Source organism: Nicotiana tomentosiformis, chromosome 9 (genome assembly GCF_000390325.3).
Source record: "Nicotiana tomentosiformis chromosome 9, ASM39032v3, whole genome shotgun sequence".
NCBI classification, from domain to species: Eukaryota; Viridiplantae; Streptophyta; class Magnoliopsida; order Solanales; family Solanaceae; genus Nicotiana; species Nicotiana tomentosiformis.
This window is the reverse complement of record NC_090820.1, coordinates 63,163,071-63,189,946: the sequence shown is the minus strand read 5'-3', so window position 1 is coordinate 63,189,946 and position 26,876 is coordinate 63,163,071. Positions and strand designations below refer to the sequence as shown.

The 26,876-nt window shown below is 40.7% G+C and overlaps 1 protein-coding gene across 1 annotated transcript; it reads right to left on the bottom strand.

Moving 5' to 3' along the window:
* Positions 1–18,046: 18,046 nt before the first annotated feature.
* LOC108946588 (uncharacterized) lies at positions 18,047–26,415 on the bottom strand. The gene is made up of 7 exons (XM_070184990.1): positions 25,801–26,415; positions 25,420–25,536; positions 24,248–24,612; positions 23,532–23,598; positions 21,977–22,088; positions 21,016–21,095; positions 18,047–18,202 (listed from the first exon to the last, which is right to left on the bottom strand). Exons 1-7 carry the CDS (start codon positions 26,413–26,415, stop codon positions 18,047–18,049), a joined length of 1,512 nt encoding a protein of 503 aa, XP_070041091.1.
* Between the last annotated feature and the right edge of the window lie 461 nt (positions 26,416–26,876).

Sequence of the window (26,876 nt, the reverse complement as noted above, 5' to 3'; positions counted from 1 at the left end):
AAACTTTGAAGGAATATAATCCATAGGTGTAATGTACTGGTTGAGTTTATGTAACCTCAGAGTAAAAGTAGCTTATTGGCCGTTGAGTGAATGTTTTGAATTTGAAATATTGTAGCCCGTAGGCGTAATGGTCGAGTGGGTGCTTGTTTGAATTCGGAATAACAATAGCCCGTAGGCTTATTAGCCGAGTGAATGTTTCGAACTCGAGATAGTGTGGCCCGTAGGTGCAATGGTCGAGTGAGTGTTTGCTCGAACTCAAAATAAAGATAGCCCGTAGGCTTAGTCGAGTGAATGATTCGAACTCGAAGTAATGTGGCCCGTAGGCTTAATGGTCGAGTGAGTGCTTGCTCGAACTCGGAATAATAGTAGCCCTTAGGCTCAATAATCGAGTGAATGTTTTGAACTCGGAATGTCGTAGCCCGTAGGTGTAATGGTCGAGTGAATGTTTCGAACTTGAGATAATGTGGCCCGTAGGCGCAATGGTCGAGTGAGTGTTTGCTCGAACTCGAAATAACAGTAGCCTGTAGGCTTAGTAGTCGAGTGAATGATTCTAACTCGAAGTAATGTAAGTAGCACGTAGGTGTAATGGTCAAGTGAATGTTTCGAACTTGATATAATGTGGCCCATAGGCGCGATGGTCGAGTGAGTGTTTGCTCGAACTCGAAATAAAGATAGCCCGTAGGCTTAGTCGAGTGAATGATTCAAACTCGAAGTAATATAAGTAGCCCGTAGGCGTAATATTCAAGTGATTATTTCGAACTCGGAATGAAAGTAGCCCGTAGGCTTAATTCTAGTTGCACAATAAATCTCAATCCATTGCACATGTGTTTATGTTTGGGCCAATCTATATGAGCATGGTTCATTTTGACCATTTGGCTATTACAATATTTCCTGTTGGAACCGTATTGTTGTGAGATGACTTTCTTGCATCTGAACTCGATGTATTTGAGGGCCCTGATGCCTCCCCCCGGTATTCGAGGTTGGTTGGAAAGAGGCCTTGGATATTGTCAAAAGTGCAGCACGATCGATGGTTGCCTCATTAAAAACCTTGCCGAAAAACCTATTTGGGAGAAAATCGGTCTAAGGGAAAAAGAGTTCAACGCGTGCTTTTAAGCGAAAGATCTTCTTCAGATCTTGTTCGGACTTCTACATGGGTCAGTTAGATGAATATGGAAAGGTCGTACCTTAGCAGTAGTACCATTTTAGATGTGATACATTCCAACTGCTTGATAGCTGTTTGCCATTTATGATGTCGAGCCTGTATCATCCTTTTCCAACGTTCTCGAGCACCTGGTATGGTCCTTCCCAATTTGGTCCTAATTATCCTTCATTTGGATTCCGAGTATTGATGGTGACTTTTCTTAATACTAAGTCCCCGAGCTTGAAATGGCGAAGGTTAGTTCTTTGGTCATAATACCTTTCGATTCGTTGCTTTTGGGCGGCCAATCAGATGAGGGCAGCTTCTCGTCCTTCGTCCGATAATTCAAGGTTGGTGTTCATAGCCTCGTTATTTGATTCTTCTATCATGAATTGAAATCTAGGACTAGGTTCACCGATTTCGACTGGTATTAATGCTTCGGAACCATATACTAAGGAGAATGGGGTCGCCCCCGTACTGGATTTTGACGTTGTTCGGTATGCCCAAAGGACTTCGGGCAGGATTTCTCTCCATTTTCCCTTCGCGTTGTTCAATCTCTTCTTTAGGTTTTGAAGAATAGTCTTGTTCGTTGATTCGGCCTGACCGTTCCCACTGGGGTGGTATGGTGTTGATAATATCCTCCTTATTTTGTGATCTTCGAAGAATTTTGTGATTTTGCTGCCAACGAATTGCTTCCCATTGTCGCACACTATTTCTGCGGGTATCCCGAATCGGCATATGATATGATCCCAAATAAAATCTATAACTTCTTTCTGTCTTATTTTCTCGAACGCCTGCGCTTCAACCCATTTAGAAAAATAGTCAGTCATAAATAAAATAAATTTGGCTTTACCTGGGGGTCGATGTCCATTCCCCATTTCATGAATGGCCATGGGGATAGGACCGAGTGAAGTTGCTCTCTGAGTTGATTGATCATTGGCGCAAACCTTTGACATTTGTAACACTTACGAACAAATTCTTTCGCATCCTTGCCCATATCGATCAAATAATAACCCGCTCTGTTCACTTTTCGAACTAATGTGTCGGCACCGGAGTGATTTCCACAAGTGACATCGTGTACTTCCCGAAGGATGTAATTGGTATTTCCTGGACCCACGCATACCTCCATCGGTCCATCGAATGTCCTTCGATATAGTGTTCCATCCGCAACCAACGTGAATCGAGCAGCTTTAGTCCGTAGGGCCCTGGAATCTTTAGGGTCTGAAGGGGGCTTTCTGTTTCATAAGTATTCAATATACTTGTTTCTCCAATCCCAGGTTAAGCTAGTAGAATTTATTTCGGCGTGCCTATCTTCTATTACCGATCTTGAAAGTTGAACGACAGTCCCCGGGCTCAAATCATCTACCTCGACCGACGATCCCAAATTTGCAAGAGCATCGGCCTCATTATTCCGTTCTCGTGGAATATGCCGTAGGGTCCATTATTTGAAATGGTATAAAGTGATAAGCAGTTTGTCCAAATACCTTTGCATCCTACCTTCTCGGACTTCGAAGGTTTTGCTTACTTGACTCACCACCAGCAAAGAGTCACAATGCGACTCAATGACTTCTGCTCCCAAGTTTCTAGCTAGTTCGAGACCTGCAATCATGGCTTCATACTCGGCCTCGTTGTTAGTTAATCTGATAGTTTTAATAGCTTGCCTAATAATGTTACCCGTGGTGGGTTTCAAAACAATGCCTAACCCGGACTCCTTTATATTTGAAGCACCATCCGTAAAAAGGATCCATACCCCGGACGATACACCCGATTTCAAAAGGAGTTCCTTTTCGACTTCGGGTATGAGGGTTGGCATGAAGTCGGCCATGAAGTCTGCCAAAATTTGAGACTTGATAGCCGTACGAGGTTGATATTCGATATCGTACCCACTGAGTTCGATGGCCCATTTGGCCAATCGGCCTGATAGTTCAGGCCTATGTAAAATATTACGGAGTGGGCAAGTGGTTAATACACTTATGGGGTAATATTGAAAGTACGGCCTTAACTTTCTAGATGCGCTTACCAGCATAAGTGCCAATTTTTCTAAGTGCGGATACCTAGTTTCCGCTTCTCCTAAGGTCCGACTTACATAATAAACGGGAAATTGCATACCTTGATCTTCTCGAACTAGGACACTACTTACGGTAACTTCCGATACTGCCAAGTACAAGTAGAGTTTTTCGTCAGTTTTTGGAGTGTGAAGCAGTGGTGGGCTCGATAGATATCGTTTCAAATCTTGTAATGCTTGTTGGAATTCCAATGTCCAGGCGAAGTCGTTCTTCTTTTTGAGTAGGGAGAAATATTTGTGACTTCGATCTGATGATCTTGAAATGAACCGGCCTAAGGCTGCAATTCGTCCCGTTAACCTTTGTACATCTTTCACGCTGTCCACGATGGTCATGTCTTCGATGGCCTTGATTTTGTAGGGGTTGATCTCAATTCCCTAATTTGACACCATGAAGCCGAGGAACTTGCTCGAACCGACCCCGAAAGCATATTTTTCGGGGTTGAGCTTCATGTTGTATTTTCGCAGAATCTCGAACGTTTCCTGCAAATGGGCCAAATGAGCCTCTGCGCGCACAGACTTAACTAGCATGTCATCAATATAGACTTCCATTGTTTTACCTATTTGTTCTTCAAATTTTCTGTTTACTAGGCGTTGATAAGTAGCTCCTGCATGAAGTCTTTTCCCGGTCGTCCGGGTTCATATGAATTTGATTATACCCGGAATAGGCATCGAGAAAGGTGAGTATCTCATGGCCGGCCGTGGCATAGATCATGCGATCGATGTTGGGCAGTGGAAAGGACTCTTTAGGGCATGCTTTGTTCAAATCCTTATAGTCCACACACATTCTAAGTTTGTTTCCTTTCTTAGGTACTAGAACCACATTGGCTAACCATTCGGGGTATTTTACCTCCCGAATGTACCCTATCTTGAGAAGTTTGGTTACCTCGTCCTTTATGAATGCGTGCTTTTCTTCGGACTGGGGCCTTCTTTTATGCTTCACCGGTCTGAACCTAGGGTTCAAGCATAGGTGGTGCGCTGTTATGTCCGGCGGGATCCCTGTTATATATAAATGGGACCAGGCAAAACAGTCGATGTTAGTGATAAGAAATTGAATGAGTTTGTTCCTGAGTTCGGGGCTCAAACCCGTTCCCAGGTATACCTTTCGTTCGGGCCAGTGTTCGATCAGTATGATTTGCTCTAGTTCCTCAATTGTTGATTTAGTGGCATCAAAATCATCGGGGGTTACGAAGGATCGAGGGAACCATCGGTCGTCATCATCTTTTTCAATGTTCTACTTACCTGGCTGGGTCGAAGTCGATGTTTGTGATTGCTATTTGGCGCTCTCCTCTCCGACTGTGTCTCCTTCTGAACCTGATCCTTTTATCGGTGAAGACGAGGATATTGATTTTGCTTCTTCAACGGAGAACATTTCCTTTGCAGCCGGTTGTTCTCCGTACACTATTTTGACACCTCTCGATGTTGGGAATTCTAGGACCTGGTGTAGGGTAGAGGGTACGGCTCTCATGCTGTGGATCCACGACCTTCCGAAAAGGGCGTTATATCTTACATCACCTTCGATTATGTGAAACTTTGTTTCCTGGATGGTTCCGGCCACGTTTATTGGTAGGGTAATCTCGCCTTTGGTGGTTTCACATTCCATATTGAATCTGTTTAGAACCAGGGTTACGGATACGACCTGATCTTGCAGGCCGAGCTGTTCTACGACCCTCGATCTGATGATATTGGCCGAGCTACCTGGATCAATTAACACACGCTTAATCTTAGTTTTATTCATGAGTACGAATATTACCAGTGCATCGTTATGGGGTTGGATGATTCCCTCTGTATCTTCATCACTGAAGGACAAATTCCCTATGGGTGTCTAATCTTAAGTCCGAGATCGCTTTTCCCTCGCAATCGATGTTTTAGTGCGTTTAAGCATCGGTACCTGAGGGGCATCGCCGCCGCCGATGATCATGTGAATGACGTGTTTTGGTTCTTCTGGCTCGTTTCGCTTGCCGAAGTCCTTGTTCCTAAAATGGTTCTTCACCCTGTCACTCAGAAATTCTCGAAGGTGTCCTTTGTTAAATAAGCAGGCCACTTCCTCTCTTAGTTGCCTACAATCTTCCATTCTATGGCCATGGGTGCCATGATATTCACACATTTGATTAGGATTCCTTTGGGCAGGATCAGTGTGCATGTGTCGAGGCCATCTGGTGTCTTTGATGCATCCGATGGCCGATACGATGGTGGATGTACCAATGTTGAAGTTATATTCCGATAATAGAGGGACTTCTATTGGATAGGCATATTTATCAAAGCTGATCTTGCTCATAAGTCCCCGAGAATTTTGTCCCCAATCAGTACTTCTGTTGTTCCGAACCGCATCACGTGCTGAACCGTTGTTCATCCGATCTGTGTCATATGGTTGGTATCGGTCTCTGTTCGACCTTTGTTCTCTGTTGATTTCCCTATGATTTTTAGTGCTTGTGTGGTTCTGACGTACGGGCCCATACGGAGCTCCCAATTGATCATCTTCAACCCTGATTTTTGATTGGTACCAGTTGTGTACATCTGCCCAAGTTATTGCTGGGTACTCGATGAAATTTTGTTTCAGCCGACGTGATGTTGTCGAACTTAGCTCGTTCAGTCCTTGGGTGAAAGCTTGTACGGCCCAATCGTCTGTGACCAGTGGCAAGTCCATACGTTCCATTTGAAATCAGGATACGAATTCCCTCAGCATTTCGTTACCTCTTTGTTTTACTTTGAAGAGATCTGATTTCCTTGTTGCAACCTTTATGGCACCAGCATGTGCTTTTACGAACGAATCTGCTAACATGGCAAAAGAATCGATGGAATTTGGTGGTAAGTTGTGATACTAGATCATTGCTCCCTTTGCGAGGGTCTCTCCGAACTTTTTCAACAACACGGATTCAATCTCATCATCCTCCAAATCGTTGCCTTTGATGGCACCTGTGTAGGAGGTGACATATTCGTTAGGATCGGTCATACCATTATATTTGGGGCCGCGCTTGAGGGAAAAGGCTTTTGTATGAATTTTTCAAATCGAGCCCTTTTATCATTGGCAGAGCCCCCGTGATTTGATCAACCCTAACGTTATACGTTTCCACTTTTTTGTCGTTGGCTTCGACTCATTTTGTCAGTTCCTTGAGCAATTTATCAATTTCAGGAGCGGTCCCTGATTCCTGCTCGTTTGATTTCACTATGGCGGACTCCGTTCTGGGGGTAACTTCTCGAAGATCCGGATTTGAGTTCGGCCCGCTTTGCATATGAGTTCGGCTCTGCAACTGAGTTATCGCTGTTTGTTGGGCTTGTAACATTTCGAAAATCATACGCAAGCTGACCCCGATTTCCCCCGTGTTATAGGTGTCTCGGGCTATGGGTCGAGCACCGCCCTAAACGCTTCTTTTCGGTTCAGAACGCTGATTCGCTTCTAGAGCTATTTGTGAATTGATATCCAATGGTACTTCAACTAGAATTTCGGGTTCTTTGATTCGAGCCTCGTTGTCGTCATCAGGTAACCTTCTGGCCCCGGGCGCCAAGTTATTGGTTTTATCTTGATGTCCGGCTTCGAGATCGATAGGTAGAGCCATTTTGAAGTTGTAAGATGGAGTGTACTATAGATTTATATCAAACAATCACTGTTACCCTTAGCCCCACGGTGGGCGCCAAACTGTTTACCCGAAAAATCGGATAACGTTAAATTTAGCTATGGTTCTAAGGGTATGCGAATCCCTTTGATACAAAATGACAATACAGGTATTTTTGCTATAATATGGGAATGATGGATGAGAAGACTGAAATGAGTTAGAAAAACAAGCACAATTAAATCTTAAATGTATCTTGGAGAACTTGCCTCTATTGCAGTCTATCACCCTTTTTATAGTATAGGATCATTGTTTTATCTATAACAACATAATAAAATAATACATATAGTGGAGGACCCATGATGTTTTGTTTCTTCCTTGATTCTTGCCAAGATTCTCTCCCTCGGTGCGGTTGTAACGGCTCTTGTCTACAAGCTTGGCACAGGTTCGAGCTCGGTGTTAGGTCGGACACGGGCTCGATAATGATATCAATTTTTGCCATTTATAGCGCGAAGCTCGACATCCCTACTTCAGAATTCATCCGAGCTTGTCATGTGGATACCCTTCGATTGAAACGTCATTATGACTGAGAATTGGTTTTGACCATACACAGGAATAACTCGGAACATAGGAACTAGGAGCTTGGGCCAACCACAGTTGAAACTTACGGGGACATTATGGAATCCTATTCTAAAAGAGAAGTTTAGCCAACATACCTTGTTTGAGATTTCCTTAAATTGCTACAACGTCCTAACACTTCTAACAATAAGAATCTATAGGAAGATAGTGAAAATCTGATAATAATTAGAAGGATTCTCATGGTGTAACTCTCTTAGGAATTTTGTCAAACACCCAGTATGAAAAATAGACTACAAAGCTCTACAATGGTAATCCCTTCCTCCCTCAACCAATTTCAACAAGAACTACCCAAAATGGTTCATTAACCCCACATACTACAACCTATTGTCACATGCATGGCCTATTTCCAACCCCACAATACACTATAACTCGTAACCTCTTGCATAAAAGCTTAGGAGTAGGACTTACCCAGATAGATGATAATCTAGTGATTGACATCCTGGGTTCTTGAAGGTTGGTGCAAGATTGGATGATTAGAATGCTAGGTTTAGTCCTTCTCTCTCTAAAATGCTCTTACCTCTCTCTAAAATCATCAGACAATTGTTCCAAAATAAGCCCCAAAGGCTACTTTTTAAAATGGGATCGGGTTTTAAAATGGGATCGGGTTATAAAATAGGAAAAACTGACCCACCAAATTTAGGTTTGTGGTCGCAGAATGGACCGCATAACAGATATGCAGCCCGCAAAATGGGCCGCGAAATGCCAAGAACTTGGCTGGTCTTCACCGGTCTGTAATAGGTCTGCGGTCCGCAGACCACTTATGCGGTCGCAGAGTGGACCGCAGAATCACCCAGCAAAATTCTTCATGGTAAATTAGCGATAAAAAAATGCGGACCGCAAAATGGATATGCTACCGCAGAATAGACCGCAAGACTTGAATCCCTTAGCAAAATTTACGGGGCCTTACATTGTCGGCTTGCCTAGTATTGTGATAGGCGCTACCAGAACATGTGAGATTTGGGTCGTGACATGTTGGTGTCATAGACTATGTTACATAGGTCTCACGAGTCATGAGCAGGCTTAGTAGAGTCTTGCGGATCGGTACGGAGACGTCTGTACTTATCTTCGAGAGGCTGTCAAACCGTTAGGAAACACTGCACTTTCTTGTGTTCTTGTCGTGCGAATTTGTTGATTCCGAAAAATAAACTTTTGTTACTCTATTTTCTCACAAATGGTGATGACACTTGCTACCGGACCGGATGGACGGCCACCAGTACCACAAGCTAGCTTAAATATGCTCGCTAGTCGAATATAGTATAATATAATATCGTATCCACGGGGATTTGAGTTAAGCAATATTATCATAGTTTGTTGCTAGATTGCTATCCAAGATTATCAATAATTGAGATCTATATGATTAACAACTAAAATTAACTAAGAATCTAAAGGTATTGACTAATGACTATCGCAACAAATGTAAGCAAAGAAGTTATCAGTTTGAGAAAATAGGGGTTGATTGGATAGGTGCAAGATAATTGTTTGGGATCTAACTCAAGATAATTCAATTCTAATGTTTAAGTGAGTCTCTCGAGTTCATTCAATTATTAGTTCAAACGTTTAGTAGAAACTCCTCTCTCGATTAAGTCTTAACCTCACAAGATGAACCAATTTAAGCATGTGAAGATATGAAAGAATGCGTCGTGGATTCGTCTTTAGGAAAACCTCTTTCGATTATTCTCCTAACTAGGTTTAATCAATAATTCAACTAGCCTCTTTCGATTACTAAGAAGAATTAATAAACTCAACCAACAATATAATGCCAAGATATCACAAGTTATGCCGCTCTCGATTACATGAACATGTGAATATAGATGAAACAATTAAATTATCCAAAAAAGCTTCAATACATAAAACTAGAGTTATAATCCACAAAAAATGATCAATACACTAAATCCATCAAACCCTAAACAGAACTACTCCATAGATATGGAGAAATTCAACACAAATATGTTTAAAGTAAAGAAAAACATAAAACGATCCAAACTCGGGTCTTGAGTGAGGATTGAATGATGAACTCCTTGTGCTTTTGCTTCTCCCACTCCTCCTTAGCCTCCTTATGTCTCAAATATGTCAAAAGTCCCCAAAACAACATTTTTCCATATATTTATACCAAGTAGGGTCAGGACCAAACAAAATCATCTTTTTCTACGTGAAATAGGACAATTACTCTATAATATTTGCACATGCGCGCCGCATGGGGCAACGCGCCATGCGGGGCATTGGTGGGGAAATTCGAAGAGCTAGTTCTGACAGGCAGCAAGAATTTTGTATAAGTGCGGCGCGGAGGTTTCTCATAGTATGGATGTTTCCTTGCTTTTTGACGTCCAGGCTTGGTCCTCGACCCCCGAACACGATCCCGGCTTGATCCTTTGGGCTTCTACTCAAACTTCAAGGATCCAACTCAAATTCATTCCATAGCATCTACATCACTCGGAATCACTCCTACAAAGCATATAACACACAATTACTAAAAAATATTAGCGATTAAAGCTCGAGCACAACAAAAGTGCAGTAAATTAGAGTGCAATAGCAACTAAATTACGAGATTATAGCCTACGATCAACACCCCACACATAAACCAATGCTCGTCCTCGAGCAATCAAAGTACACTTCATAGACACGACCTTTTCAACAACTCGCGTAACTCATCACACCTAGAATATTTAAAACAGATTAAGCAGAACATTGTAACATCCTATCCTTAAAATTTGACTCCAAAGCGCCACGCATTATTTATATCCCGCTCACTTATTCTAACATATAGGTCAACGACATTACCTTTCCTTCATGAATCAAGTGCCCTCACATAAAAATAGAGAGTAGTTCCACACACAATGAAATTTAAGAACAATTAGTAACTCAAGATAGAAAGAATTCACTAACTCTCAGAAACAACATTCATATGCCACCAAAGACGTACCATAGGCTTGTCGTACTGTACTACTCTACTAATTGAGCTCATTCAGTCAAGGATCAAGTAGGATTAATGTATTGTAGGTTGCGGGATGGGTAGGATACATTTGGATATAACAGTGACTACACCTCCCTAAGCACTTTAATACATACATTTCATTGTTCAAAACCGTACACTTATGTCAAACCATAACTCCACCTTCACATCAATATACATTAACTCCATACGTCTTTTAAGTACAATTACATCAAGAGTCACCACTATCAAAGAATATTTTGCACAATAATACAACATTTTTTTTCTTTTCCCTTTCTATGCAAGTGGCTCTTACATTTTTCAAAACATTGCACCTTTCTCCTTATTTTAATAGTTCTACTCAAAAGCCAACCCAAATATCCCACACTTCAACTTTTACAAAGTTCATAACAAATTCAAGTGCTCACGAGAACTAAATGGTTTAAATAGATGGTCAATTCAAACAAATGGGTAAGGCTTGTAATGTGGTTGCCAAAGAAACGGGATTACAGGCTCAAAGGGGTTAACAATGATATATAACAATTGGGTGGGTAATAGCTTATAACTGGCTCAACAAAGAAATGCCTAAATCACTTCCAAGACTGAATAAAACTACTATTTCGCTTTGCAAACACACGGGGAATGTTATAGACATCAAATGCAATGCATAGAATAACACAAAACATCACACACACATGGCACATAACTCACTCAAGATTGGATTATCAAGACACTCTAGTCAAAGTAGTTAAGCAAAGTTAAGATCATACAATTTAAGGTACTTATACAAGAGTTAAAAATTGAGCCTAAGCGTCACAACTAAAGCACTCACTATTCTCAAGGCATAATAAAGTTAAGAGATATTGATTTCAATTCAAATCCTAGCACAAGGTTTCCTACTACTAACAAAAATAAAACTAACTGCACCCGGTTCAAACAAAACCCTTGGAAAAAAACCACGGCACAAAGAAAACCAAGGGGTAATTATTACATTACCTAAAAAAAGAAAATATTTTTTGTCTTTTTTCGACTTAAATCCCTCAAGAAACCCGTCGAATGATATCCATCGTCGGGAAAAATCGTATGTTTTTACATTTTTATGGTTGTTTTTCAATTTTTCTCTATCTCTAACTACTAAAACAAAAACTAAACTAACATATATACATACAACATACAATTATCCCCCACCCACACTTTAAGTTGTGTAATGTCACCATGACACACAATTAAAAAGCATAAGGTAAAAGAAACTTCCCTGAATATCTAGTCGGGGTCCGAGTCGAAGTTGGGCTCCATTCCTCGCCTTCGAACTAATGCACACATCCATGCAAACAGCTTCTTCTCCGCCTTCTTGGGGTGCACCCCACACTTATCTTTCTCACTCGCTGCAGCCTTCTCTTTTGGGCCCTTCACTTTCCACTCAACATTTGCGGATGGTTTTTATTTTTGTGCCCCCTTTTCTACATTCATATCAAACATCACCATCTCCTCACCAACTCTAAGCATGAGTTTCCTCTGGTGTATATCCAATATTGCTCTACCCGTTGCTAAGAATGGTCTTCCTAAGATAAGGGGGACCTCCTTGTTATCCTCCATATTCACCAATATAAAGTCTACAGGAAATATGATCTTATCCACCCGAACTAACAAATCTTCCACTATCCCCTCGGGTAATAAAGTCATTTGGTCTGCCAGTTCCAACGATATTGGCACCGACCTTATCTCTCCAATCTCCTTCTCTAGTTTCCTGTAAATATATTGAGGCAATATGTTAATTGAGGCACTAGAATCACATAAAGAGCAAGGTATAATAAAACTCTCTGGTCCCACTTTAGTGGGATTTTATTTTGCAATATAGCACTGTAATGTTCTGTGAGCTTGACAACTGAGGTCTTTTCTATCTTCCTCTTTTTTATCAGGATCTCGTTCAAGAATTTGGCATAAGATGGCATTTGTGAGAGCACTTTTGTGAATGGTAAGTTCACATGAACCTGTTTCAGCACATCCAGAAATTTCTCAAACTGCTTGTCTAGCTTTTCTCTATATAGCTTTTGAGTGAAAGGTAGAGCAGGCATATGCTCGCTCTCATCACGTTCCTCCCTTCTTGATTTTTCTTTCTTCTTCTTCTTCTCAATTTTCATTGGGCCTTTCTTCTTCTTTTTCAAGTATCACATCTTTTTTGGATCGGGGTGGGATATTTCAACACTTGCCCACTTCTCAGAGTTACACCATTCACTATTTCTTTGGGATTTATCTCAGTATCAGCTGGCAGAGTACCCGGGACTCTCACAAATAATATTGTTGCAATCTGTACCACTTTTCTCTCCAAATTTCGAAAACTAGTCCCCATTTCTTTAATAGCTGCCCCGTGAGCGTCTAGCCTCTCATCTGTCTTGATAATTAAGGCCTTTGTTAGATCTTCTAGACCAGGCTAATTATACTATTAAGGCTGAAACTGCTGCCTCTGCTGATTTTGGAAGACTGGAGCTCCTTATCCCTGAGGTCTAGAGTTATTTTGTTGCCATGCATTTGCAGTACCTATTGACTAATGACTCAAATTATGTGATTAACTAAAATTATATGATTAATAACTAAAACTAACTAAGAATCTAAAGCTATTGACTAATGAATATCGCAACGAAGGTAAGCAAGGTACTTATCAGAGGGAGAAAATAGGGGTTAATTGGATAGGTGCAAGATAATTATTTGGGATATAACTCTAGATAATTCACTTCTAATTTTTAAGTGAGTCTTTCGAATTTACTCAATTATTAGTTCAAACGTTTAGGAGACACTCCTCTATCGATTAAGTCTCAACCTCACGAAATGAACCAATTTAAGTATGTGAAGATATGCAAGTATGCGCAGTTGATTGGTCTTTAGGAAAACCTCTTTCGATTATTCTCCTAACTGGGTTTAATAAATTATTCAACTAGCCTGTTTCGATTATTAAGAAGAATTAATGAACTCAATCAACAATATAATGCAAAGATATCACAACTTATGTCTCTCTCGATTACATGAAAAAGTGAATATAGATGCAACAATTAAATTATCCAAAAAAGCTTCAATACATAAAACTAGAGTTATAATCCACAAACAAATATCAATACACCAAATACATAAAACCCTAAAGAGAACTACTCCATAGATATGGAGTAATTCATCACAAATATGTGTAAAGTAAAGGAAAACATAAAATGATCCGAATTCGGGTCTTGAGTGAGGATTGAATGATGAACTCCTTGTACTTTTGCTTCTCCCACTCCTCCTTAGCCTCCTTATGTCTCAAATATGTCAGAATTCCCCAAAACAACGATTTCCATATATTTATACCAAGTAGGGTCAGGACCAAACAAAATCACCTTTTCCTACGCGAAATAGGACAATTACTCTGTACAATTTGCACAGGCGCACCGCATGGGGCGATGCGCCATGCAGGGAATTAGTGGGGAAATCCAGAGAGCTAGTTCTGACAAGCAGCAGAAATTTTGTCCAAACGCGGCGCGCCGCGACTGTGGAGGTTTCTCAGAGTACGGATATTTCCCAGCTTTTTGACGTTCGGACATGGTCCTCGACCCCAGAACACGATCCCGGCTTGATACTTTGGGTTTCTACTCAAACTTCATAGCTCCAAATTACTCGAATTCATTCCATAACATTTACAGCACTCGGAATCACTCCTACAAGGCAAATTAGTGCAAAACAATAGCTATTAAAGCTCAAACACAATACAAGTGCTGTAAATTAGAGTGCAATAAGTGTCTAAAATACGAGATTATAGCCTACCTTCAATAGATGCTCATGTACTCAGTGACACCCTGATTTTGGGGGAATATTGTATTGTGTAGCAGTATTTCCGTATCTGTATTTCTGATATTTATCTTTTAAACTTATTTTATTATGTTTTCGAACTTAAAGAATGTGTGGTTTAATGCGGCTGTTGGTTTGCCTAGTATTATGTGAGATTTGGGTCGTGACAAGTTTGTATCAGAGCCTAGGTTACATAGGTCTCACGAGTCATTAGCAGGTTTAGTAAAGTCTTGCGGATCGGTGCGGAGATGTCTACTTATCTTCGAGAGGCTACCAAACCATTAGGAAAAACATCACTTTCTTGTCTTCTTGTCGTGTGAATTTGTTGATATGGAAACTAAACTTTTGTTATTTTATTCTCTCATATATGGTGATGGCATATGCTACCGGACTGGGTGAACGGCCACCAGTACCACCAACTAGGGCCACGGTAGGAGTTGAGGTGCAGCTCATACAGAAACTAGAGTGGCACGTGCAGATCCGCCAGTTGCTCCAGCTCATGAGTAGATTCCAGATGTGGTTGTGCCGGTGAGACTAGCTTAGGCACCAGCTGTGCCCATTATGATTTTAGTCCTTCAAGAGGCTCTAGCTAAGATATTGACTATTTGCACTAGCCTTGCTCAGGCAATTTCAATTTCAGCTACAACAGCCACTTCTCAGATCGGGGAGGTGCTCAGAATCCCGTCGCCCGTACGCCAGAGCAGGTGATGCATGGACTTCAAACATCGGGTTACTACCAACCCAGCCGATTGCAGTTGCTCAAGCCAATGTGTGTCCCAATATGAGTGATGAGGAGCAGAAGATACTAGATAAGTGTGGGAGGCTCAAGCCTCCAACATTCAGTGGGGCTGCGTCTGAGAATGCTCAATATTCCTTGGATAGGTGCCAATGGATTCTTCGCACAACGGGTATTCTGGAGACTAGTGGAGTCTCATATACTTCTTTTCAGCTGACGAGGGTAACTTTTAGATTGTGGGAGGCCTATGAGCGGAGCAGGGCAGCTCATGCTGCACCACTTTCATGGCACGAATTCTCCGTTCTCTTCTTGGTGAAATTTGTGTCACCGACCCGTAGGGAGGAGTTGCATCGCCAGTTTGAGTAGCTACACCAGGAGGGCATGTCAGTGACCCAGTACGAGATGAGATTTCATAGTTAGCCCGTAACGCGATGTAGTTGGTTCCCACAGTGATGGAGAGGATTAGGAGGTTCATTGATGGCCTCAGCTATGTCACGCCCCAACCTCGGGGAGCGCGACCGACACTTAATAGAGTTACCCCGATCGAGCAAGACTGTACAATGCCGTCTACCCAACTCACCTATGAATAAAGAGAAAAATACATTTCATTAATTAACACCAAGGGGGGTCATGAACAACATTAATACCATCACCATTAATTACATCATTTATAAAGTCAAAATACACACACTTTCATGGTTTGAAGTAGAGGATTTAACACACATACAACATTACTATCTTGACTTTCCCAATACCAATACACAACCCACACCATATCTACGGAGCCTCTAATAGATATAAAAGAGTACAATGATAGTGCCTACAACAAGGCTTCGGCTATACCTCAAAACATAATACACACGGAACAAAAGATGCACAACCCCGGAATAAAGTGGGTCTCACTAAGTCAGTTGGGAAATGGGTGTACCGCTATCATTGGTCAATGCCTTCCGTTGTGAAACCACCTGCACCCATTAAAGATGCAGCACCCCCGACAAAAGGGACGTTAGTACATGTCGAATAGTACTAGTATGAAAACCAAAACATCTTTTCAAGGACTTGGAAATACAACATGAATATGATGAATCATGGTAACGATCATATGGCTTAGAAAGCCATAAAAGTCAAAACAGATTTATTAAGAACATCCAATAACACTTATAAATTTCAAGTAAGGAATCCTCTACAACTATCTTTACACAGAGTGGCCTTGCTGCCTCACCCCAATGTATGCGTGTTGAGGTGCAATCACAATACCAGAAACTCTACAGAAAGCGGCCCCGTCGCCGCACCACAATGTATGCGGGTGGAGGTATATTCACAATACCAGGATTATACACAAAGCGGACATGCCACTTCACCCCAACGTATGCAGGTGAAGGTGTAATCACAATACCATAGCTCTACATAAAGCGACCCCGTCGCCTCACCCCAACGTATGCATGTGGAGGTGTAACCACAGTGCCACAACTCGAGTTCCCAAAATGATGATAATATGTATAAACAATTTCCCTTCTAATCAACTGCTTGGCACCTTTTGGCCTTAGCAAGTGTAAATTCATAAAGTTCCATCATATGAGAAATAGGCGTTTAATCACATTGATTTCATACAAGATTGTCTTCCCAAAGGGGTATAACATGATTAAGTAAAAAATAGAGAATCATTAATACACGAGGATTCTAACACGTTATGCCTATTGGGCATCAATTCTACTAGATTGAATGCCCCACATCAATAGCGTTTCAAGTTCGACAACACATGACAAAATTTTACAAGGATTTGGGAATTCCGATAATAGAACAAGAGTTTAGCCTTCATACCTCGAAAGAGCTTTTCATAGTGCCACAATAGTGTCCCAACACTCCTAACGATGCCAATTTTTAGAGGAGGGGAGAATTACAAGCATGATTAGATAAATTCGTATGGCAAGGGTTGTCCCAACTATGACCTAGCCTTTCCCTCAACTACTTCCACAACAAAACCACCCAAGATTGTTCAACAACTTCCCCACAATCTCTATTAGCTCATGCATGTGATAAATCTACCCTTATCACCCATAATCAACCCCCAAAATTGAAGAATTGGGGAAAGAAATTCTTACCTCTTTGAAGCCCTAGAAAGTTCCTTTCGATGAAATCCCAAGGTTCAATCAAGGTAGAGTAGTGAAATCCTTAACCCTCCATTTCCTCTCTCTAGAATAGTTCTCTCCTCTCTCTAAAATGACTATTGATCCCCCCAAAATAAACCCTTAGGCTAGATAAACGAAATGAGGGTCGGGTTAAAAAATAGAAAAATGAAGCCGTGACGCAGATCTGCGGTCCGCACAATGGGCCGCATAATGGTCCTCCAGAACTAGGCACTTCTGCCACACTCTGTGACTGATATGCGGTCCGCAGACCTATTCTGCGATCGCATAAAGTGCCGCAGAACTTCCCTCCAGGAAAATTTTGTGTTGGGTCAGCGATGGGTTATACAGCCCACAAAATGATTATGCGGTCGCATAATGGACCGCATGATGGCCCAAACATTTGCCCAGATTTCTGCCTCACTCTATGGAGGATCTACGGTTCGCAGATCATTTCTGCGACCGCAGAAATGCCCTGTAGCTCCAAATATTTTCTTCAACTCTCCAACGCGTTGTTCAACCCAAAAAGTCTAGACCATGGCAACAATCGTCAGCACATAAGTCTACTTCGGCATCATGAAACCCTGGGTTTTTGGTAAGATTTTATGGGGCCTTACATCCTCCCCCACTTAGGATCATTTGTCCTCGAATGAGGGTCAAAATGCACCATTAGCACCCAATGTGACTCAGCTGCTACAACACACACCAACAGTTTCAATTTGTTTTTTTTACTAACTCTTCAAATTTCAAAAATGTTTGCCAGAGTTTCCCCTGTAACTAGGCCATTCCACCTGCCAGATAATCCCAAAACCATTCCTAACAACATAGCCACAACACAACGATATAAAACAACAAGGAAACAACACCAGCCACAATGCCATTAAAAATTACATTACCAAGGACGAGCAACCTCAACATAAGCCGTACAGGGGAAACACAGTTTATAGAAAGTTAGCTTCAACATCATGGACACAATTATATAGCTATTCAAATAAATTAGGATAATTCTTCTTCATCTCCTCCTCGGCTTCCCATGTGGCCTCTTCGAGTTGTTAGCTTTGCCGTAACACTTTCACGTAGGCAGTTTCTTTGTTTCTCAACTTTCGAACTTGCCTATCAAGAATGGCAACTGGAATTTCTTCATATGGCAGTTCTTCATTAACCTCAATTGCCTCAACCAGAACAATAAGCGACGGATCTCCAATCACCTTTTTATATATGGATACATGAAACACCGGGTGCACCAAAGTCATCTATGGAGGTAGTTCTAGCCTGTAATCTACCTGGCCAAACCTTTGAATGATTCTGTACGGTCCGACATACCTCGGACTCAATTTCCCTTTCTTACCAAACCGCATTACACCCTTCATAGGGGAAACCTTCAAGAATACCCAATCATCTTCTTTGGACTCCAAATCTCTGCGACGCACATCCGAATAGGACTTTTGACAACTTTGAGAAGTTTTCAACTGTTTTGTAATGATCTTAACCTTCTCCATAGCCTATGCACGAGGTCCAGTCCTATCAACTCTGTTTCCCCAATCTCGAACCACCCAATGGGAGATCTACATCTCCTACCATATAAATCCTCGAATGGTGCCATCTGAATGCTAGCATGATAACTATTATTGTAGGCAAATTCTATGAGTGGAAAATGATCATCCCAGCTACCCTTAAAGTCAAGAATACAAGCGCGCAACATATTCTCAAGCGTCTGAATAGTCCGCTCTACCTGCCCGTCAGTCTGTGGATAAAAGGATGTAGTAAGATTCACCTAAGTACCCAAACCTTGCTGAAATATCTTCCAAAAATTAGTCGTGAACTATGCCCCCTGATAAAAAATGATAGAAACTGGAGTGCTGTGCAACCTGACTATTTCTTTGATATACATTTGAGCATACTATTCCGTTGTGTCGGTAACCTTAACCAGCTAGAAGTGTGTTGATTTCGTGAGTCGATCCATAATCACCCAAATCGAGTCAAACGTACAATGAGTGCGAGGTAGTCCTACCACAAAGTCCATATTAATCATTTTCGACTTCCACATTGGAGTTTCTATATTATGTGTTGTCATGCCCCGAACCTAGGGGCGAGACCGGCAGTCAGTGCCTCACCTATCCTCGCGTACCAACTTGCGACTAAGGGACTCTGAACATATAATGTTATACTTTGTCCATGGGCCACATTGCAATACAATTGCGAATACTAACTAAATATCAATAAAAAGCTAGGCCGACAAGGACGTCATAACTACTACAGCTGACAATTCAACAAATATACATAAAAGGCCTACAAGCCTAACATACTGCATTAACTGACAGGATATGTCTATAAGCCTCGACTAATGGATATACTGTGATTGGAACAAGGCTCCGACCTACTCATTATATATATATATATATATATATATATATATATATATATATATATATATATATATATATATAAAGATGTACGTAAAGCTCTAAACCCGGCAATTCCGAAGAGTATGGAGCTTACCGATCAAGCTGAACTAGGGCAACACCTAATAAGGAGGTCTACCCGTCTGTCTGTCTGAACCTGCACACATGAAATGCAGCGCCCCCAGAAAAGGGACATCAATACGAAATAATGTACCGAGTATGTAAGGCACTATACAGAAAGCTGAAACTGAATTGATAATATAATAACTCAAAGCAACTGGAAGTCAATGATAATCTGAAGATATGCTTACCTGCTGATACTGACTCAACTCTCTCAATATAATAAGTAAAATAGTTGTTCGGCCTTATAAGGCTCGGTATGCATATAACTGCTCTACCGTAGTAGGCTCGCTCATAGGCGCTCGGCCATACTAGGCTCTGTATCTCGGCCAACTGGGCTCGCTCATAGGCGCTCGATCACAGTAGGCTCAGTATATAACTTACCATCTAATCAGAGGTGTTCCAATAGGGGCCTGCCCATCGATTATAGCTCGATGTTAATGAAAATACTGTAATACTGTATATATAGGCTCTCTTCTCTCTTGCCTGGAACAAGACAATACTCAATTGAATATGAAGTCCCGATAAGGAAGAATACTGTAACTTATGGGACTAGGAAATGGACATAAATTCAGGAATATGAATTTCTCTTTATGCCTCGTTATCAAACTCGTATAATTACGAGATCATGCCAAAATAAAAGAAAGGGCTTAGCCTTAACATACATGAGTCGATTCTGTTGACAATCCTCCCAACACACGTCAATTGCGAAAATATGTAACGGCGGATCGAAGTAGGAAACTAATCTGTATGATATTCTTGAGAAAGATTGCACCGTACTCCCTTAGATTCGTAAAATCCCGTTGCATCTTCTTTGGCTATAATTTCATCTTTCAAAATTATTCCACGTCACTTAAATGAATTTGTGTCTTCCAGGTGATTATAAGGAAGAACCACATGCAGTTTATGTACAAAAAAAGGCATAACGAGCATAAGAAATCTGAAGGTAATTTGCCTCTTTGAGATACATGATTTGTGCGATTCTCTCTTACCAAGAAAATATAGGTTTTAAGAGCACACTGATGACAGTTGTCATGCCCCAAACCTGGGGAGGCGTGGCTGGCACCCGGTGTCATGCTGGCCCGAGCGAACCACTCTGTAACTCCTGATCGTTCGACCAAAACTAGAACATACATAGATTGAGTTAGCTAAACCCATTCCTTTTGTAACTATCATAGGCCCACATGGTCACAACTCCTAATGTACAACTGTAAGTGGGAAAACATTGTATCACTGAATCATTTTTCTTAAAATAAGAATACATATGGGACGTCAAGGCCTCTAACATAATGTATAAAATGAAGCTCTGTCTACAACGCCTCTAAGATCATTTGACATCAAATGGGATAGGGTACCGGCCTACCCATAAGTCTTTAGCAAAACTCTAACACGATGACTCATAGACTAGGCTGCACTCCGAATGAGGTGGGGTTTTATCGATGCTCTGTTGAATGCCAATCTCATCTACTATGAAGGCTCGTCAAACTGATTATCTATACCTGCAGGCATGAATGCAGCGTCCCCAATAAAAGAACGTCAGTACGAATAATGTACTGAGTATGTAAAGCAGAACTGAAACCTAACAGTAAGTCAACATTAATTAAAGACATAAGAATCAACCTGAATCTCTGAAGTGCTATCGTATATGCATACTTATTATACTTACATATATACAATGCTTCTCTTTGAGACTATTATCTATATTGTATGATGCATGACTGCCCAAATGATCAGTGGTAACTGCCCGACCGGCCGTAGCTTGGTGGTAAATATGTACCTGCCCAACCGGCCGTAGCTCGGTGGTAAATGCATGACTGCTCGACCGGCCATAGCTCGATGGTAAATATGTAACTGCCCAACCGGCCGTAGCTCGGTGGTAAATGAATATGCATGTCTTTCCAACCGGCGGTAAATAATGATACATAACTGTCCAATCGGTGGTAACTGTCCGACCGGCCGTAGTACGGTGGTAAATGCATAAAGATGCATGTGCATGTATCACTATATTATAATTCATTATGCTATAGTTCAAAATCAATTTTCAAGTGTAACTTGTCACAAACAACCGCAAACTATAATATTAATATGTTTCTACAATCAATTATTAATCACAATATGACTACTCTGCTATTATATATCATGTAATAACACAATAGTGTAAGTCTAATATTACAAATAATCACGTTATATTATATGCATATAAAAAATGCATGTGTAGTTCAACTATAAAAACTATATTTATAAACAAATTCCAACACATATATTTGTAACACAAGTTCTCTATCGTATACTTCAATAGGGACTAGGGACATACGTAGACATGCTTGAATATCACTTTACGGGAAGGAATAACATAGGCATCCTTAACTGATAAGAGTAGAATCACTTATGAAATAGCATTACTTTTGCGTATCGATACTTGAATCATGCCAAAAGAAAGAAGGACTAGCCTTAACATACCTGGCCACAAACTGATTGGCTTTCTAATTGAAGAACCTACATCAATGGTATCTAGTGTGGTTGTCACAACTGGGACTGGATCACTATTTTGTCCAACTGAAAATACCCTAGACTGAGACACCATTTGAACCCAAATGCAGACGGTGTTTCATAATTGGCTTAGGTATACAAATTTTTGACACCCTGATTCTTTTATATAGCAATTTCTGTATACACTTTCAGAGTCTTGGATATGCATCTATGCTGATGGCCCTTGCAGTTATTGTTGATAGTTGACACTATACTCCGTGCAACTAACTGCTGTCTAAATGGATTAAACAAATTTCCAAATCCCCACCTTACCATGTTTAGGGGAATTGCCTCATAATTCAGCCCGTGCATTAAGATCCGAATCACTTCTCTATTCACTAAAATCTGATTAGGAAATAGATGGAAGAGATTTGTAAGTAGCCATGGAAGTAGAAGAAATATTGGTTGATCTAGTAGTATACTTCCGCATGTTGGTTTAGGGGCTGGAGTCATAACTTGAATCCTTTTTTGTAGATGGAATTTTAAAACCACGAAGTCGTATGAACTAGCATCATAGAGTTTGTCTCGTAAGGAAAATGAATTCTGATATAAAGTTGAAAAGGCAAATCTGTAGCTTTTTGGGTTTAAAAAGAGATGTATGAGAAAGAAAAGGCAGAATAAAGTTTTGAAATTAGATAAAGAATTACAGTAGCTAAGCACACACCCTAAACTGAAGAGTAAAGTTTTTAAAACTTAAATTATCACATACACTACATATCCTTTTTCCCTTTTATTGTTGGAAATATAGATGGTAAGCTTCCACCATCCACTCAATTGTAAGAGTCACAACTTGGACATGGCCTTGCTGCCACGTCACATCTTTGGTCTTTATCCAAATGTCCTTAATTAACCACTAATTAATAATTAACTAGTTAATCTCTCATTAACCAATTACCCACATAATTAATAATTATCTCAAATTACTTAAAATACTATTCACTTTTAAGACACATTATATAACTTGCTATCATGGTCATGTGGTACCATATAAAATAAATACATACACTATTATTTCATTAAAACATCCATGTAAAAATATATATATTTTCTCAACTTCTAATTTTTCTAATCTCATATAAAGAGTAAAAATTTTCGTACTCTTAATTCTTAAAATGGTAAAAAGATAACCTTCTTTTCTTGTGAGAAAATAATTTCTATCTTTACAATAATAAAAATCTCATAAACATTATCATATTATGTGTATAATTTAAAACATATTCGAAAGTAGTAATAATAATAACTATATAAAATCAGATTTTTCAAACCATTTTCTTTTTACAAAAAAAAAAAAAAAAGCTCCACTCAAAATACCATATCAAATATATATTTAACGATATCAAGATTGTTAAAATTACGGGGTGTAACAACAGTACTTGGTTAAATGCTTGTCTATTGAACAAGAATGGTCTAGCCATATAAAAAGGAAAGTAAAGTAGAAAATTTGGATCAACTTTTACCAAAGCAGAAAACCCAAAACTCCACTTACATTCTTGGACGTTGGTGGAATCCTTTTGATGCATAAATGTTTTGTATACAACAAATTAGGTTGCCATCTATTTAACAAAGACTAAGAGTCATGAATTATGACTAAGAGTCATATGGCAGGTGTAGTGGCTTGCTGCCACGTTTTGGTGGGTTTAAGCCTATCCAAATTTTATCCACCCATTTCCTTAATTACATGATTAATCTTCCATCAAAAATTCACAGTTAACTCAATATTCACATAATTAAAAATTATTTTAATTTACTTCAAATACTACTTACTTTTAATATACTTTATACACCTTACTATTATAGCCATGTGGTACCTTGTATGGCACTAGTTCATAAATAGCGGGTATTTTAGCTCGGGCCGTATTTTATCCCAAAATGTCAAACTTGGACGAAAATTCATCTTCTTTGACTTGCTTCCCCTATCACCTTTACGAGTTTATTCATCATTTGTTTTAATTAGCATAATGCTTATAATCTCAAAATAATCACATTCCCTGAACTTCCATTAATTATCTATGGCGTACTTTCACGTACGAAATATGGGGTGTAACATGTGCCAACACATCGAGCCTTTGGTGTTCGGCCTTTATTTGCTGACAATTTGGACAATTCGCCACAAAGTCCGCTACATTCCTCTTCATATCATTCCACCAATAGACTTCCTTAAGATCATGATACATTTTTATAGAACCCAGGTGTACGAAATACCTAGAAGTGTGAGCCTCAGTCATGATTCTTTCCCGGAGACCATCCACGTTTGGAACACATAGTCGCCCTTGGTACCTTAGGGTACCATCATCTATGCCAAGAGAAAAGGCCATGGTCTGATGTTTAGGAATCCCCTCCTTCAATTGTACCAACAATGGGTCGTTGCATTGCATTTCCTTGACTTCCACAACAAGCGATGATTCAGCCCTACTTTGCAAAATCACTCCTCTTTCACTAGAATCTGCAAGACGAACTCTCAAACTAGCCAACCGATGAACCTCATTGGACAACGGTCTTTGATATGCCTCCAAGTGAGCCAAACTACCCATAGATTTCCGGCTAAGAGCATCCGCTGCAACATTAGCCTTCCCCAGATAATATAGAATATCGATGTCGTAATCCTTGAGAAATTCAAGCCATCTTCTATGCCTCAGATTCAATTCATTCTGTTTGAAAATATATTGAAGACTCTTATGGTCCATGAATATATCAACATGGACCCCATACAGATAATGACGCTACACTTTCAATGCAAATACCACAGCCGCAAGCTCTAAGTCATGTGTTGGATAGTTCTTTTCATGATTCTTGAGTTGCCTAGAAGCATAAGCTATAACCTTTCCATGTTGCATTAATACACACCCAAGTCCGATTCCAACTCTTGGACCCACTTGTACCCTCTGGTAGGGTCAACACCGGTGTCGTAGTTAATCTTGATTCCAACTCTTGGAAACTCCTTTCACAAGCATCTGACCATTCGAACTTAACCGCCTTCAATGGATAGGCAAGAGTAGAGAACCCCTCCACAAATTTCCTATAATACACCGCTAGGCCTAAGAAAGTGTGAATTTCTGTTCCAGTTATGGCTAGGCCAATTATTCACGGCTACAATCTTCTGAGGATCAACCTCAATTCCTTCTTTGGAGACAACATGACCCAAGAACGTGACAGATTCAAGCCAAAATTCACATTTCGAAAACTTCGCATACAATTTATGTTGATATAGAGTCTGTAGAACTATCTTGATATGATCGCATGGTCCTCTCGACCTCGTGAATATACTAGAATATCGTCAATGAACACTATCATAAAAGAGTCAAGAAAAGTCTTAAGACTCGATTCATAAGGTTCATGAAAGTTGCCGGGGAATTTTTTAGCCCAAAAGACATTACCAGAAATTCAAAGTGCCCATACTGGGTCCTGAAAGTTGTTCTTGAAATATCCTGTTCCCTGATCTTCAATTGATGATACCCGGATCTTAAATCAATCTTGGACAAATACTTAGCACCCTGCAATTGCTCAAACAAGTCATCAATCCTTGGCAGTGGGTATTTATTCTTGATTGTGACCTTGTTTAGATACCGATACTCAATACACATCCTTAATGACCCGTATTTCTTTCTTAAAAAGAGGACCGGTGCACCCCAAGGCGACACACTTGTCCGGATGAAACCCTTCTCTAACAAATCCTTCAATTGTTCCTTTAGCTCCTTCAATTCTGTTGGTGCCATCCTTTAGGGTGGAATAGATATAGGTTGCGTGCCCGGCATCACATCAATCCCGAAATCAATCTCCCTATCTGGTGGGATCCCAGGGAGCTCATTCGGAAAGACCTCCGAAAATTTATTCACAACATGCACAGACTCAAGTGTAGGGGCCTCAGCATTGGTGTCCATAACCCTGGCCAAATGGTAGATACACCTCTTGTTAATCATCTTCGTGGCCTTAAGGTAAGAAATAAATCTACCATTTGGCAACACATCCTCCCCCTCACATTCAATCACTGACTCATTTAGAAATTCAAACCTAACAGTTTTGGTTCGACAATCAAGCTTAGCAAAACATGAATAAAGCCAATACATCCCCATTATTACATCAAAATCAACCATCCCCAATTTAATGAGATCGGCCAGGGTGTCCCAACCACGCACCATGACAACACAACCCCTATAAACCCGCACGTCCATAATAGACTCGCCAACCAGAGTAGATACTGAGAACGCCTCATGAAGCCATTCCGGTTCTATCCCAAATTCCATAGCAACATAGGGAGTGACATAGAACAAAGTGGAACTGGGCTCAATAAGAGAATACATATCATGAGATTGGACAGTCAATATACCTGTGACAACATCTGGAGAAGCCTCTGAATCGTAAGGCCTCTGCATAGCATAACATCTGCTGGGTCATCCCGAACTCTATGCGCCATCGCTAGCTGCACCACGCCCTCCGGGTGTTGGGGTGCCTCGAGATGGAGGAGGTGTTGTGGGTGTAGTAGTTGCAGAGCTAGCGGGCTGCGCTGCACCTCTGCCCATAATCCGGTGGGACAAACGGCTATCCTTCTGAATGTGACCCCTCACACCGCACCCGTACAATATAGGTAGGTCCACGAAGTAGACCCCAAAGTGCATCCTCCCACACTTAGAGCATGGGGGCCTCCTATGCTGCTGGAATCTCCCTCCAGGCCGACCCTGCTAGTAGGGTCCCTTGTTGCCCTGATTGGGCCCGGATGGTGGTGCACTAATCAAAGATTGAGCGAATGACTGATATGGCCCTGATGACCCTCCCATAAATATCGACCTACTAGCACCAGAAGAACCACCAAAGTTGCCCATGGCCCAGGCCTTGC

Bases quoted from the DNA above. Each gene is read 5' to 3' on its own strand.
- LOC108946588 (XM_070184990.1), bottom strand. From the start codon at position 26,415: ATGCAGAGGCCTTACGATTCAGAGGCTTCTCCAGATGTTGTCACAGGT. The intron at 25,537-25,800 runs GTGATGCCGGGC...GAGCAATTGCAG, and splicing joins AGATTGATTTCGGGATTGAT to GGTGCTAAGTATTTGTCCAA. The intron at 23,599-24,247 runs GTATTTCGTACA...TTTGTTAAATAG, and splicing joins ACTGAGGCTCACACTTCTAG to ATGGCAACCTAATTTGTTGT.